Source organism: Nicotiana tabacum, chromosome 23 (assembly GCF_000715075.1).
Source record: "Nicotiana tabacum cultivar K326 chromosome 23, ASM71507v2, whole genome shotgun sequence".
NCBI classification, from domain to species: Eukaryota; Viridiplantae; Streptophyta; class Magnoliopsida; order Solanales; family Solanaceae; genus Nicotiana; species Nicotiana tabacum.
The window spans coordinates 123,382,391-123,397,424 of record NC_134102.1 but is presented as its reverse complement, the minus strand read 5'-3'; the positions used below and the strand labels follow the sequence as shown (position 1 = coordinate 123,397,424).

Sequence of the window (15,034 nt, the reverse complement as noted above, 5' to 3'; positions counted from 1 at the left end):
TAAAGGAAAAGTAAGCATATGCTGTCACCCCAAAAAGAGAAACTATCTGTACGCTCGATAAAACGGTATGTCACTGCAATGTCATCTGTCCAAAGTGTGTTTGCGAATTAATCAGTTATAACACCACCAAAAAAAAAAATGAAAAAAATGGATGAAGAAAAGGAAAACCTCTTAGATCACTCACCGCCGTTTTCTGTATACTACTGAAGTAGCTGAGCTTTTATTCACATGTTTTTTTCTCTTTTCAGGGAATATAAGCTTTGATATGCAGAAGAATTATAATATTAGTACCTATACTTATACAATTATGTAAAGGCTGTCAAACGTCGTGCATGTTATGATAAATTCCACATGTTCCCAGTTGTAGTTTCTTCTATTGTTGGTAAATAAGGATTCCCCTAGTTTTACCTAAAGAAGCAAGCTAATTAGTAAGTCTAACAACAACAAAAAAAAAAAAAAAAAAAAAGAGCAAAAATTATTTTTAGCCCGCGATCGAAACTATTTATATACGATAGCTGTAAAAGTGTATAAAATTTATATATTTTTTATATATAACATACAAAAATGTATATATATACAAAAAAATATATATTTTCAGTTATTATTTTAAGAGTGGCTATAAAATATTATTTTCCAAAAAATATTGCAGTACTTGGGGAAAAAAATCAAGAAAATAATTTTTTATTCATCATTATTTACAACGAGAGGTGACAATTACTCTACTTCATGTTCTTGCTTTTTGTCATGACTTCATGAGGTAATTAAGAATAGAAAAATTACTGTCAGTTCAACTGTTTGCCAAAACTATGTAATTCTTTTCTTTTATTTTGTAGGACTTCTTAGAGTACAGTTCCATAGTTGTAGTCCCACAAATAGAGATCTTCTGGCCAAAAGTCACTGTGATTAGAATCATTGCTTTCAGCTCCAGCTAATTCCCAAGGTGAATTATAGTAACAAAATTTATCAAAATTTTGACTAAGGTCCATAAGAAGATCTGGCAAATCAAGAAAAGGGTCCTCATTTTTGCAACTTAAAGATGAAGCTGAAGATGATGATTCTCTTGACTCTATTTCTTCAGGGGAAAATTGTTCCATTAATTCACCTTGACTCTGTTCAGAAATACAATTTCTTGGACAAATGTTTAAAGCAGCAGCTTTTGCAGCAGCAGCTTGAATATCTTTAGCACATTTAGAAACTGGTTTAGGAAATTGGTGGACTAATTCAGGGAAATTGAGTAAAGCTAAGTGACCTTTAATTGCAATTGCAGCAACATCATGTGCTCTAGCAGCCATTTCAGCAGTAGCAAAAGTACCTAACCAAATTCTTGATTTTTTCTTTGGCTCACGAATTTCGGACACCCATTTTCCCCAGCTCCGTTTTCGAACTCCGTGGTATATAGGGTGTTTTAAGTCGTCAATTTTCTTGGTTTTCTTGTTCATGTCACTGCATTTATTTTTCTTGTAAGTGGTTTCTTGTTTTGATGATGCTAAGGTTGTTGGTTTTTGTGAGAGAGATGAAGAAGGAAAAAAATGGGGGGTTGTGGAAGAGGTTGTTTGATTGTTAGTGTTGATGAAAATGAGAGATTTCTCTTCCATAGGTGATAGCGAAAAATATACGAGGGATTATAGAGCTACAAAGTTTTAGGTTTAGTGAGCTACTTATAGTGTTTTGGTTCTTGGGCTTATTGTCACTTTTTATCTTTTCCACTAGAGATGGAATAATCCCAAACAAAAAGAAAAAAAGTGAAAGTAAATAGTATTATTTATTTACTAAAATATTATATATATATATATATATATATATATATATATATATATATATATATATTCCTCCAAAAGTAATATTTTTTTCTCATGACCTTTAACTATGCGGGGTTCTATTACTCGCGTACAATTTATTATGGGCAAATATATACACAAACATTTTTAACTTGTCTAAACTTTTCGTTTTGACACTTAAACGTTATGACATATGGAACACTTAAACAAGGTTAAAACTGTACCACCGTCTTCCATAGATGTTCTAAATAACTTCTTCATGCTCATCTTGTATCGGAAATATGAGGCAAGCTCATTGCTAATGTCATAACCCATAACCAATTGGGAGCTTGTCGGATTTCTCATCCTCGAGCTCTCTGGTTCATAGCTTTGGTTGTATCAGTGTCCGCTTTGTTTGATCTACTTGGCGTTTGGAGCTTGCTCGTGAGTTCCTAAAAAGCTTTCTTGCCATTATCTAGCTCATTGAGAGCATAACATTTTAAAGTCTATGTTTTAAAGCTGTGAAGTTCTAATTTGAGGGATAATTAAATTTGAATCCGCCTTTGTTGGGTCTCAAATATTTTTTGGCGAAGACGATGAAGGCAGATTTGGGTCTCTTAACACACGAAGAAGAAAATGATTACAGCTCATCCAAAAATTTTCCGGTGAAACTCTATTTTCTCGTACAAGAATTTTGGCTTTGAAGAAGAAAATGACTGTGAGGATGAAGAACAAGACAACTTGGAAAAAAACAAACAGAAATCAAATTTTTGTGGCCATTACGCGTCCTTGTTAGGTGAGATATATATGAATTGCCATGTCACCCAGTTGTGTTCAATTGGTACAGGTCTAATCTAGTTTAAGTGTTTGATAGGTCATAAGCTTAGTTTAGATGTCTAAATAAAAAGTTGGGATAAGTTTAAGTGTTTGCGTATGTATTTGACCTTTATTATTCATGGGTACAATGGTATGTATTTTCATGTGACATGAGGCCTTAAACTATTGGTTGGAACACTAGAAAGAAATTACACCGATCTCCATTGTTCATTTCAAATAGAGAAGAGTAATTATTTCTATGATGAGTGAAAGTATCATAGTCATAGAAAAAACGCTGTCATATTTGACATAGGGATTACATAGTATTACCAAAGTAAACTAAGAGTGAAATTAAGTACCATAATCATAAATGACTCTCCAATGACAATTTCTTATTGTGTGACATGAGTCATAGAGATTACACAGTATTACTAAAGTAGAAACAACTTAAGTGTGGACTTGCATAGAAAATGTCCCAAATCAAGCTCTCCCAGAGAGATAATAAAAGAAGCGTGGAGCACCTCTAATGGGTTTAGTTGAGAAAAGGAAGCTAGAGCCATAGAAATGAAGACAAAAGTGATTTTGGAAACGGGTCACTAAAATTTAATTTGATATTTATGATTTTAGGTCTAATCCAACTTAAAAAACTAATTCAGGTAGAGACGCACCTATACTTTAAGAAGAGGTTACCAGACTTCGGGCAAAATCGTCTAAAATAATCGACCAAAGTGGGTCGGTAATGGCCCAAAACCGTCCAAAACGCGACCATTTACGTGTGGACGGTATTTGAAGGTCGGAAGGGCATACCGACCAACTTTGGTTGGTCAATTAAATTCAAAAAAAAAAAATTGCCTAAAAAATCGATCAAAGTTGGTCGATATTTTAATTATGTAATTAAAAAATGCACCATCTGAGAATCAAATCGGGGTCTGTACTGTGGTAGGATACTATTCTACTACTAGACTATTGATGCATTTTGTTCTAAGACTGTCTTTTATTTCATTTATACTCTTTAATTGTATTTTCGCATGAAAATAACCGACCAAAGTTGGTCGGTTTTATTAAAAAATAAAATTACCGACCAAATTCGGTCGATTTTTTAAAATGACCGGCTGAATTAACCAATCAATTTTGGTCGGTTTTTTAAATATTAATATTAATTTATTTGAAATGAAAAATCGACCAAAATTGGTCGGTTTCGTATAAACAAATTAAAAAATAAAATATTTTGAAAAACCGACCAACTTTGGTCAGTTTTTTGACCGATCAAAATTGGTCAGTCGATCGTGATCGGGTTTTGTCGAATTTTTAGTAGTGACATACAATACCTTAATCAATAAAGAAAAGAAAGTTTGAGAAAAAGAAAAGAAACGTTGGTGCTTTAATTGGGTGCTTTGGACACTTGAACATGTTTTGATATGTCTTTGGATGCCCTACTATTAATTGAAGCTTTGGTTAGAAGTTAGAACCATAGAAATATTTAATTCTCCCTTTGTGGAGGTAGCAGGCCTTAACTCGTTAGCTTGCCCCTTGGTCGTCTCTCTTACTATTTCTGTTTTCTTCTGGATTTCTTGTTCTTATGTTTATTAAAGGGACTATATCTGTTTATTCAAAAAATCGGATAATAATTGAATTTATATGTGATTTTAAGGATACATAATCCAGTTTGATACAAAGCGGAAAATCAGGTTTAATATGGAAGAATAAATAGAAAAATAAATACAAACCATGCAAATTGAAAAACTTAAACCTCGTAGGATTAACTTCCTTTTAATTTAGGAGAGATATTACCAGAATATTATTGAAGCTATAATAATATGAATAAAACTGAAAAAAATAATATCTTGCTCTCTTAAGTATGTTACAATATCCCCAATGAATTATTACATTCCCTTTATATATACGGGGAGATGAAACCTTTAAGATATTATTTTATAAAAAATTATGTAGACTGTTGGCTCCCTTTTTGACTTAATCCCGTAATTTCCGCCATAATAATTGGTCAATGGCGAGAATCATGGATGCTTGTCGTGTGAGTAGGTAAAGATTTTCTTCGAGGCCGTTAGAAGCGGGGTCGGTCGTGCCCCCGATAAGCTTGAGGGAAAATCTGATGGTCTTGTTCGAACTTCGACCCTCGATATCGAGCTCAATTACATCTGTAAGTTCGATCTCTTATGTAGGTGCCGAGCCTTGACCTATTTTTTCAAATGCCTCGATCAAGCATAGAGCTCGGTTCTACCCGTATACAGATAGTCCTCTCTTTTTTTGGAGAGTAAGCGATTAAAAACGATATGAACCCTCGGTCCTTACTTCGATAAATCATGACTATGGGTACATGACATAGGTGATAAGAATAATAGAAACGTCCCGTAAGTCCGGTCGTCGAGGCATTAAATGTATGTCAGTTGACAGTCGGTTACCTCGGGAGATGAATTGTCGCTTGAGGAACCTATAACTACCCTTTAATCCGTTTGTTAGAACTTTTACGCTCAAATCCTTCTTGCGTTCTAAGAACTTTATCTTCTTCATCTTCTGGTTTTGTCATTGCCAACCTCAAAGCTTCCCTTTATCAACAATCTCTTTTCTTCATTTTTTATAAAAATGGCAAAATCTTCAAATTCGGTTCCTCAAAAAGAAACACCTTCTTCTTCAAAACCTTCTAAACACTCTTCTAACGTTGCTACTGAGGAACCTCCTCTGAGATCATATATTCCTACTGGGTGCCCTACTGTGGTTGATTTCAAGGTTGAGAATACGCCCATGGTACCGGGTCGATGTGAACCGGTCTCGAGGTACATGTGTACGATTTCGGACAACATCCTCGATAAAGTTAAAGAGGACTGCAACTCGGTAGGCAAACTCGTAGTGGTTCCTACCCCTGAAGAATCAATCACCACCCACGTAGAAGTTTTCTTAAGTGTTTACACTTGCCCTTTCACGTTGGGTCCTCTAGACCCGGTTATCATAGCCTTTTGCAAAAGGTATGATGTGACGCTCAGGCAGATACATCCTTCATTTTGGAGGATCGTTATTCTGCTTCTATTCTTTGTGAGCAAAGTCGAGGGATGTCCATTCACCATCGACCATCTCATGCACCTGTACAACCCTCGACTTTACCGAGGAGGGCTAATTAAGCTTGCACGCCGAGCCACCAAGACCTTGTTTTCTAGTATCAACGAGGATCGAGACCAGGGCTGGCTCAATCGATTTTTTTGAGTGAGGACCTCAGAATTAATCCTGGCTGTGGATATGCCATTTCCCAAGAAATGGAACATGAAACGTAAGTTTAGCTTTGCGTTCGGTATTCCTTTTATTGCTTTTCATTTAGTTGATTTCTCATTGATGTTATGTGAGGCAGCTGTTGCCCAAATGCCAAACCCCATTCCTGAACTTAAAGAGTGGGTCGAGGGCATCGCGACACTGAGACCTTACTCTGAGCGTTTATGGCATGAGATCTCGAAGGGCCGACAGGAGGCCCGTAATCATGGTAAGAGTTTTTCCCCCTAATAATATATCTGATCTCATTTTTTCATCATCGGTCTCTGATCCATTATATTTTCATTTTGCAGGTTTACCAAAGGACGTCGAGATGAGGCCTCCATCAGCTGATGACGATGTACACACTGATCCCCCCGCTTCAAAACAGGTCAAAGAGAAGAAAAGAAAAGCTCCGAGTCTCTTGAACCCAGAAAAGAAAAACCAAGGAAGCGACTGGTGTGTAAAACGAAAGACGCAAATGCCCGAGAGCTCTCATTGGACTCACTCCATCGGTTGAGGGATGAGTCCGAAGAGGAAGAAGAAGATTCCAATTTAGTGGCCCGTATGAGAAGTGATTATGAACTGCCTCAAGTCAGGGAGGTCGTAGAAGAAGTAGCAGCCGAAGCCTCTGAACCAGGGAGGGTCGAGACCGTTTTGCTCCGAGCTCGGGAAGCTGACAAAGGGAATTTGGCCGGTACTTCCCGGTCAGAAGATACTATGCCTAAGGATGCACTTGGGGTGATCGACCTCTCTGGGTCGCCTTCGTTTACTAATTCGATGATAAGCGAGGCCCCGGCACTGAAAGGTAACCTTGGCGAGGGGACTCAAGGAGCAGTAGACTCTCTTAACCATTTCTTTGATGGCCTAGAATCTACCGCCTCAGAGGACGTTACCGGGTTGGGCGACTTACCAGTACCAAAAAAGACACCATCCCCGAAAGCCGGCGGTCCTTCTTCAGGCCCACGATTAGTAAACTAGTTCCTAGCTCCGAGTTTTGACCCTACTCGGAGACGGGTAATTTATATGTCTATCCTGGAGGACGCCCGGGTTCTTTCTTCCCCGATAGGGATTGCCAGTTACTTTCGGTGCTTGGTGACCGAAGAGGATCAAACAAAAATGAATGAGGTAGAGGTGCCCTGTCTATTTAATGAGGCTCAACAGGCGTTGAATCGGGTAATTTCGAATGTCCCTTTATTATGTACTTAGCTTTAATCATGAAAGATCATAAGGCTTCATCATGAGGTTTTTCTTCAATATCGGGAGGAGTCAAAACGTTTCGAGGCCGAGACCTGGGAGCTTGCCGAAAAGAGGGATGCTTATAAGCTCCTTATTGAAAAATCCCAAGCTGATCTGGAGGTAGCTCGTAGGGAACATTCTGACCTGGTCGAGCAGGTAAGAATATTTTTTGAAGTTAGTGATGATGAGTCGGACTAAGTAGCTAATGATCCTTTCCCGCAGGTTCAGAAAAAACTTGATGTGATCAAGAAACTCTGAGGGGAGGTGGATGCGGTCAAAGCCGAGACTGAAGAATGACAGAAAAATATGGACCGTTTAGCCTCGGAGAAAGAGACTGCCCGGACACAGTTGGCTTCTGCTGAGGTTCAACTTCAGGCTGCAAAGGAGAAGAACTTGGTGCAGGCCAAAATGATCGAGGGACTCCAATCTCAGCTGAACTCTGTTGTTTCTAGTCAAGAGAATCTGGCCAAGGAGCTCGAGGCTGCCAAGTCAGAAGTTATTACAGCCCGGAACGAAGCTGATAAAAAGGTGGCCCGGTTTAAAGTTGATGTCGAGGCTATCCAGGAGCAGGCAAAAAACATGGTGAAGCATGCGAGGTGGGAATCCCGAAGGGAGACCCTCGAGGGAATCCATGCTCAGAATTTCAACATATTGACCGAAATCGAGAATGCCAAGACATGCAGAACCAATGCTCGGAGACTAGCTTTTCCCGAGGAGGATTCCGAGGCATCTAAAGAGTTGGGTGAGTTTGGTGGTGAGGGAGACTCCGAATGCGATGACGCAACCCCTGGTGAAGATTATGCCGTTCAAATTTTGTACTGTTTCTTTTGTTGAGGCAATTTGGCCTTTGTATATGACATGTCGTCCTGCTCTAAGGGATGGAACTTTGATATATATATATATATATATATATATATATATATATATAAGGCCTCTTTCGTAGCTTTCAAATTTCTTATTTGCTTTATTTGCATTCGCAAAGGTCGAGATTCCTTAACATGAAATAATTAGGTTGTGTTCGAAGGTTTGAAGACACGTTGCCTTTATCGACTTTTTAGGGTTAAGACATTGTAAGGGCTTGGTGTTACAGATAATTTTCCCTCGAAATACCTTAGTTTTATAGCCTTGCCGAGGGAAGTTTTTAGAACCAGTCATAAGAGTTTTTCAAAGGCCTTTATTTTGTTACGAGCCTCGGATATCTTCGAGTTGTGTTAATATGGTCGTGGCCTTTTCAGTTCGGGCGCTGCCAAATAAGGTTTTATTCCCTTGAGTATTTTATTAACTCGGAATGGCCTTAGCCTGTAAATTTGGGCAATGCCAAATAAGCTTTATGCCCTTGAGTTTTATTAACTCGGAATGACCTTAGCCTTTAAACTCTGGCAGTGCTAAATAAGCTTTATGCCCTCGGGTGTTATTAACTCGGAATGACCTTAGCCTTTAAATTCGGGAAATGTCAAATAAGCTTTATGCCCTCGAGTGTTATTAACACGGAATGGCCTTAGCCTTTAAATTCGGGCAGTGCCAAATAAGCTTTATGCCCTCGAGTGTTATTAACTCAGAACGACCTTAGCCGTTAAGTTCGGGCAATGCCAAATGAGCTTCATGCCCTCGAGTTTTATTGGCTCAGAATGGCCTTAGCCTTTAAATTTGGAAAATGCCAAATAAGCTTTATGCCCTCGAGTGTTATTAACTCGGAACGACTTAGTCGTTAAGTTCGGGCAATGTCAAATAAGCTTCATGCCCTCGAGTTTTATTGACTCGGAACGACCTAAGCCTTTTAAGTTAGGAAATGCCCACAATCCCCTTGTGCAGAGAATGTTTGAACTCGGATTAAGGTAGCCCTTGGGCTCAATATCTTTAGAGGATCAGGTGTACAAAATTCCTTGAAAAATGCAAGTGACGTTTTTGAAGACGAGATGCTTATATGCAAAGAAGAGTCTCCATTTTATTCCTATGCATAATAGTTGTACATGTATACACGTTTTGTTCCATGGCTCAGGTGATTTGAGCGAGCACGGTTCATTTGACCGTTTGGCCCTTACAATAAATCCCGTTAATCAAGGCCCTTCAATCACGAAGTCGATATGCCTTGTAAAATCTGATACCCGAGGATATTGCCCCCCAGTATTTGAGGTTGACCGATGAGAATCCTCGAATGTTGTCGTGATCGTTGTCATCGGTTCGTAGCCTACCTTTGATTCTAAGTTAGCACGATTACTTGTTGCCTCGTTAAAAACCTTGCCGGAAAACCCATTTGGGACAAAACCGGTTCAAGGGAAAAAGAGTGCAACACGTGCTTTCAGACCTAGGATCTCGTATCATCCTTTGTAAGTTGCCTGTAAGTATCAATTTGAAATGTAAAAAAGAAAAATAGAAGAAAGAATTGGGGTCGTACCTTAGCAATAATATCATTTTAAGTGAGATATATTCTACTTGTTTGGTAATTGCTCGTCGTTCATTTTTCCGAGCTTGTAAGATCCTTTTCCGGTGATCCCGTTAATTTAGTACAGTCCTTCCCAGTTCATCCCCAATTTTTCTTCGTTCGGGTTTCGGGTGTTTAGTGTAACTTTTCTGAATACTAGGTCCCCGATATTGAAATATCAAAGGTTGGCCCTTTGATTATAATATCTCTCGATCCGCTGTTTTTGGGCGGCCAAACGGACAAGGGCGGCTTCGCGCCTTTCATCTATAGTTCCAGGCTAGTACTCATAGCCTCGTCATTCGATTCCCTTGTTGTATGTCGGAATCTGATGCTTGGTTCTCCAACCTCGACCGGTATTAAATCTTCGGTGCTATAAACCAAAGAAAATGGTGTGGATCTGGTACAAGACTTTGAGGTTGTATGGTACGCCCATAAGACCTCAGGTGGCACTTATTTCTATTTTCCCTTGGCGTCGATCAATCTCTTTCTGAGGTTTTGGATTATGGTTTTGTTGGTAGATTATACTTGTTCGTTCCCACTGGGGTGGTAAGGAGCGGATAAGATCCTTTTGATCTTATGGTCTTCAAAAAACTTGCCTATTTTGCTGCCAATAAATTGTTTCCCGTTGTCGCACACAATCTCAGCCGGTATACCGAATCGGCATATGATGTAGTCCTAGATAAAATCAATGACTTATTTTCCCTAATGTTCTCATATGCTTGTGCTTCCACCCATTTAGAGAAATAGTCAATTATAAACAAAATAAACTGATCCCTACCAGGTGCCCGAGGGAGAGGCCGACGATGTCCATCCCCCATTTCATGAAAGGCCACGGTGACAAAACCGAATGCAATGGCTCCCCAGGTCGATGGATCATCAGAGCGTGCCATTGTCATTTATCACATCTTCAAATGAACTTCTTTGCATTTTCTTCCATGTCGATCCAATAATAACCGGCTCTAATTATTTTTCGAACCAGTGATTTAGCGCCTGAATGATTTCCATAAGTGCCCTCGTGGATTTCCCTCAGAACGTACTCAGTATCCCCGAGCCCTAGACATTTTGTAAGTGGACCATCGAATGTTCTTCTGAACAAGGTTTTGTCTTCTGTCATGCTAAATCGGGCCACTTTTGTATGCATGGCCCTCGATTCTTTTGTGTCCGATGGCAAATTTTCGGTCCTGAGATACTCTACGTACTTGTTCCTCCAGTCCCAAGTTAGGCTCATCGAGTTGATCTCGGCGTGGCCTTCTTCCACCACCGATATCATAAGCTGCACGATTTCTCCTGAATTAAACTCGTTATCTTCGATCGAGGATCCTAAGTTAGCGAGGGCATCATCCTCGCCGTTTTGATCCCGAGGTATATGCTGCAAAGTCCATTATTTGAACTGATGTAATGTCACCTATAACTTGTCTTAGTATCTCTGCATTCGCCCTTCTCTGACCTTAAATGTTCAGTTAACTTGGTTTACCACAAGGAGGGAGTCGCACTTGGCTTCGATCATTTCTTCTCCCAAGCTTTTGGCTAATTCAAGGCCTGCAATCATGGCCTCATATTCGGCCTCGTTGTTAGTCAATTTCACAGTCTTAATAGATTGTCTAATTATATTACATGTTGATGGCTTTAGTACGATATCAAGTCCGGACCCTTTGGTGTTCGAGGCCCTATCTGTAAAGAGGGTCCAAATTCTCGAAGATGTCCCTGAGTTAACCAATAACTCTCTTTTGACCTCAGGTATCATGGCCGGTGTAAAGTCGGCCACGGAGTCTTCCAATATTTGGGATTTAATGGAAGTCCGTGGTCGATATTCAATATCGTACCCACTTACTTCCACAGCCCATTTGGCCAATTGGTCCGAGAGTTCGGGTTTATGCATAACGTTTCTTAGCGGGTAAGTAGTTACGACACATATTGGGTGGCATTGGAAGTATGGTTTTAGCCTCCTCGAGGTACTTAGCAAAGTGAGCGCCAATTTTTTCAGGTGATGGTATCTAGTTTCGGCCTCACCCAAGGTACGACTAACATAATAAATCGAAAATTGCGTACCTTATTCTTCCCGGACTAAGACTCCAATTACCGCTATCTCCGATACTGCCAAATACAAGTGTAGTTGTTCGTCTATCTTTGGTGTGAAGCAGCGGTTGGCTCGATAAGTATCTTTTGAGCTCCTCCAGAGCTCATTGACATTCCGGGGTCCATGAGAAGTTATTGTTCTTTTTCAGTAGTGCAAAAAATTGATGACTCTTATCGGAGGACCTCGAGATGAATCGCCCCAGGGCGGCAATATGCCCGGTTAGCCTTTGTACGGCTTCACGTTGTCCATTACCGTGATATCTTCAATAGCTTTGATATTGTCGGGGTTGATCTCGATTCCTCGATTGGATACCATGAATCTGAGAAATTTACCTGATCCCACTCCGAACACGTATTTTTTCGGATTCTGCTTCATTTTGTACTTTTTCAATATACTGAAGGTTTTCTGCAAATACTTTAAATGGTCCTCTGCTCACAGGGATTTAACCAACATATCGTCAATGTAAACTTCCATCGATTTTCCTATTTGTTCTTCGAACATCCGATTTACTAGGCGTTGGTATGTGGCACCAACATTTTTTAATCCAAATGGTATTGCATTATAACAATATGTGCCGCTTTTAGTGATGAAGGAGGTTTTTTCCAGATCACCCGGGTTCATCCGTATTTGGTTGTACCCGGAATAGGCATCGAGAAAACTGAGGATCTCGTGGTCGGCCATGGTATCAATCATACGATCGATTTTGGGCAAAGGAAAAGAGTCTCTAGGGCATGCTTTATTCAAATCTTTGTAATCTACACACATTCATAGTTTATTCCTTTTTTTAGGGACTAACACTACGTTTGCTAACCAATCCGGGTATTTAATCTCTCGGATGGAATCTATTTTTAGGAGTTTAGATACCTCGGCCTTGATGAAAACATGTTTGACCTCGGACTGGGGCCTCCTCTTCTGCTTGACCGGATTAATTTTTGGGTCCATGCTTAGTTTATGAATTGTTACTTCTGGTGGGATCCCTGTCATATCAAGGTGGGACCAAGCAAAACACTCTATGTTAATTATAAGAAATTGAATAAATATTTTTCCTAGCTCGGGAGTTAGTCCCGTGCCCAGGGGTACCTTTCATTCGGGCAAATGCTCGATTAATACAACTTGTTCCAGCTCTTCGACCGTCGATTTGGTCACGTCGGAGTCATCGGGGATTATAAAAGATCGGGGAACCCCGTAATTATCTTCGTAGGTATTTTGCTTATCTTATTGGATCGTTACCGTAATCGGTAATTGCTATTTGTCCTCGACGTCAGAATTCGGTTCCTTCGGTGTTGTGAGCGTTGATATCGGAACCACTTCTTCGATGGCAAATATCTCTTTTGCGGCCGGTTGTTCCCCGTAAATTGTCTTGATCTCCCCTGGGACTGGAAATTTTAACACTTGGTGAAGAGTTGAGGGTACTGCCTTTATGTGGTGGATCCATGTCCTTCCGAGTAGGGCATTGTACCTCATGTCCCCCTCAATTACATAAAACTTGGACTCTCGTATGATTCTAGCAGTGTTGACCGGTAATGTTATCTCTCATTTTTTGGTTTCACATGCCATGTTGAACCCGTCTAGGACTCAGATTGCTGGCACGGTCCTGCCTTGTAGACCGAGCTATTCTACGACCTTCGATCGAATAATGTTGGTCGAGCTGCGTGGATCAATTAACACACGTTTGATTCTAGTTTTATTTACGAGTACAGATATTACCAGTGCATCATTTATGAGGTTGTATGATCCCTTTTGCATCCTCATCGCTAAAGGATAAGGCTCCTTTAGGTATGTAGTCTCAAGTTCGTTTCTCCCTGGTGACGGAGATTCTGGTGCGTATCAACATTGGCCCTTATGGGATGTCGACTCCACTGATGATCATATTTATGACGTGTTGAGGTTTAGTATCTTCTTGTCCTGTCTGTTTGTTAGAATCCCTATTTCTAAAGTGGTTCTTGGCTCGGTCGCTCAAGAATTCTCGAAGGTGCCCATTGTTGAATAAACAGGCTATTTCATCTCTCAGCCGTCGACAATCTTCCGTTCTATGACCGTGGGTTCCATGGTATTTTCACATTTGGTAAGGGTCTCTTTGACCTGGATCAGATTGTAAAGGTCGAGGCCTTTTGGTATCACTGATGCATCTGATAGCAGATACAATGGCAGCAATATCAATATTAAAGTTGTATTCTGATAGCCTCGGTGCTTCTTTAGGCCCTATGGACCCGTCGAAGCTACTTTTGGTCATGAGTCCCCGTTTCTTTCGACCTTGATCACTTCTACTGTCGTTTCTTACAGGGTTCCGCCCTGACCCATTGTTCCTTCGATCTCCATTATAGGGCCAATATCGATCCCCGTTTGATCCTGGTTCACGATCGATGTCCCTCTTTGCTCTATCGAGAGTTCTGACGGGATATATAGACTTCGAAGGTGCCCTGAGTTGATCATCTTCGACTCTAATTTTTGATTGACACCGATTGTGTACATCGGTCTAAGTAATGACATGGTATTCTATCAGGCTTTGCTTTACTGTGAAGCCACCGATCTTCAAATATTGAGTCCCTAAGTGAAATCTTGAACATCCCAATCATCAGCGACCAGCGGCAGATCTATTCTTTCCATTTGAAAACGGGACACAAACTTCCTGAGCATCTTGTTCTCCTTCGGTTTGACTTTGAAAAGGTCTGATTTCCTGGTTTCGACCTTGATTGCACCGGCATGTGCTTTTACGAAAGAGTCTGCAAGCATAGCAAATGAGTCAATAGAATTAGGAGGTAAGTTGTGGTACCATATCATGGTTCCCTTCGATAGGGTCTCCCCAAATATTTTCAGCAAAACAAGCTCGATTTCGTCGTCTTCCAAGTTGTTCCCTTTGATGTTACATGTATAAGAGGTTACCTGCTCGTTTGGATTGGTCGTTCCGTTGTACTTAGGTATTTCAGGCATACAAAATTTCTTGGGGATCGGTTTTGAGGCCGCGCTTGGAGGAAAAGGTTTTTGCATGAACTTCTTGGAATCTAGTCCCTTCAATATTGGGGGTACTCCTCGGATTTGATCTATCCTGTAATTATAGGTTTCAACCTTTTTATTGTTCGCTTCAATCTTCTTTTCCCCTGACTCTATCTGGTTTGTCAGCTCTTCGAGCATTTTTATAATTTCGGGGTTAGTCCCCGATTCTTGTTCATTCGACCTTACCACGACCGGTTCCGTTATGCGGGTGACTTCTTGGGACGGATCGGGTTCAACCCTGCTCGATGCCTGGGTTTGGCTCTGCAACTGCGCTATCGCTACCTGTTGAGCTTGCAGCATTTCGAAGATCATGCGTAGGCTAATCCCGTCTTCTTCAATGATTTGTGTGTTTCGAGCTGCAGATCGGGCTCCACCACTGACGCTATTTTCAGGGTCGGTACGCAAGTCCTCATCGATGGCCACATGTGAATTTACATCAATTAGATCCGCAGTCTAAATTCGAACGACATCAGC

General features: G+C 40.4%; 1 protein-coding gene across 1 annotated transcript; it reads right to left on the bottom strand.

The window, feature by feature from the left end:
- Nucleotides 1-665: 665 nt before the first annotated feature.
- LOC107829170 (ethylene-responsive transcription factor ERF039-like) lies at nt 666-1,643 on the bottom strand. The gene has a single exon (XM_016656629.2). The coding sequence runs from the start codon at nt 1,593-1,595 to the stop codon at nt 840-842; it is 756 nt and encodes a 251-aa protein (XP_016512115.1). The 5' UTR covers nt 1,596-1,643; the 3' UTR covers nt 666-839.
- Between the last annotated feature and the right edge of the window lie 13,391 nt (nt 1,644-15,034).

What these genes read in the sequence shown, in the direction of transcription:
- LOC107829170 (XM_016656629.2), bottom strand. Translation starts at nt 1,595, where the DNA reads ATGGAAGAGAAATCTCTCATTTTCATCAACACTAACAATCAAACAACC.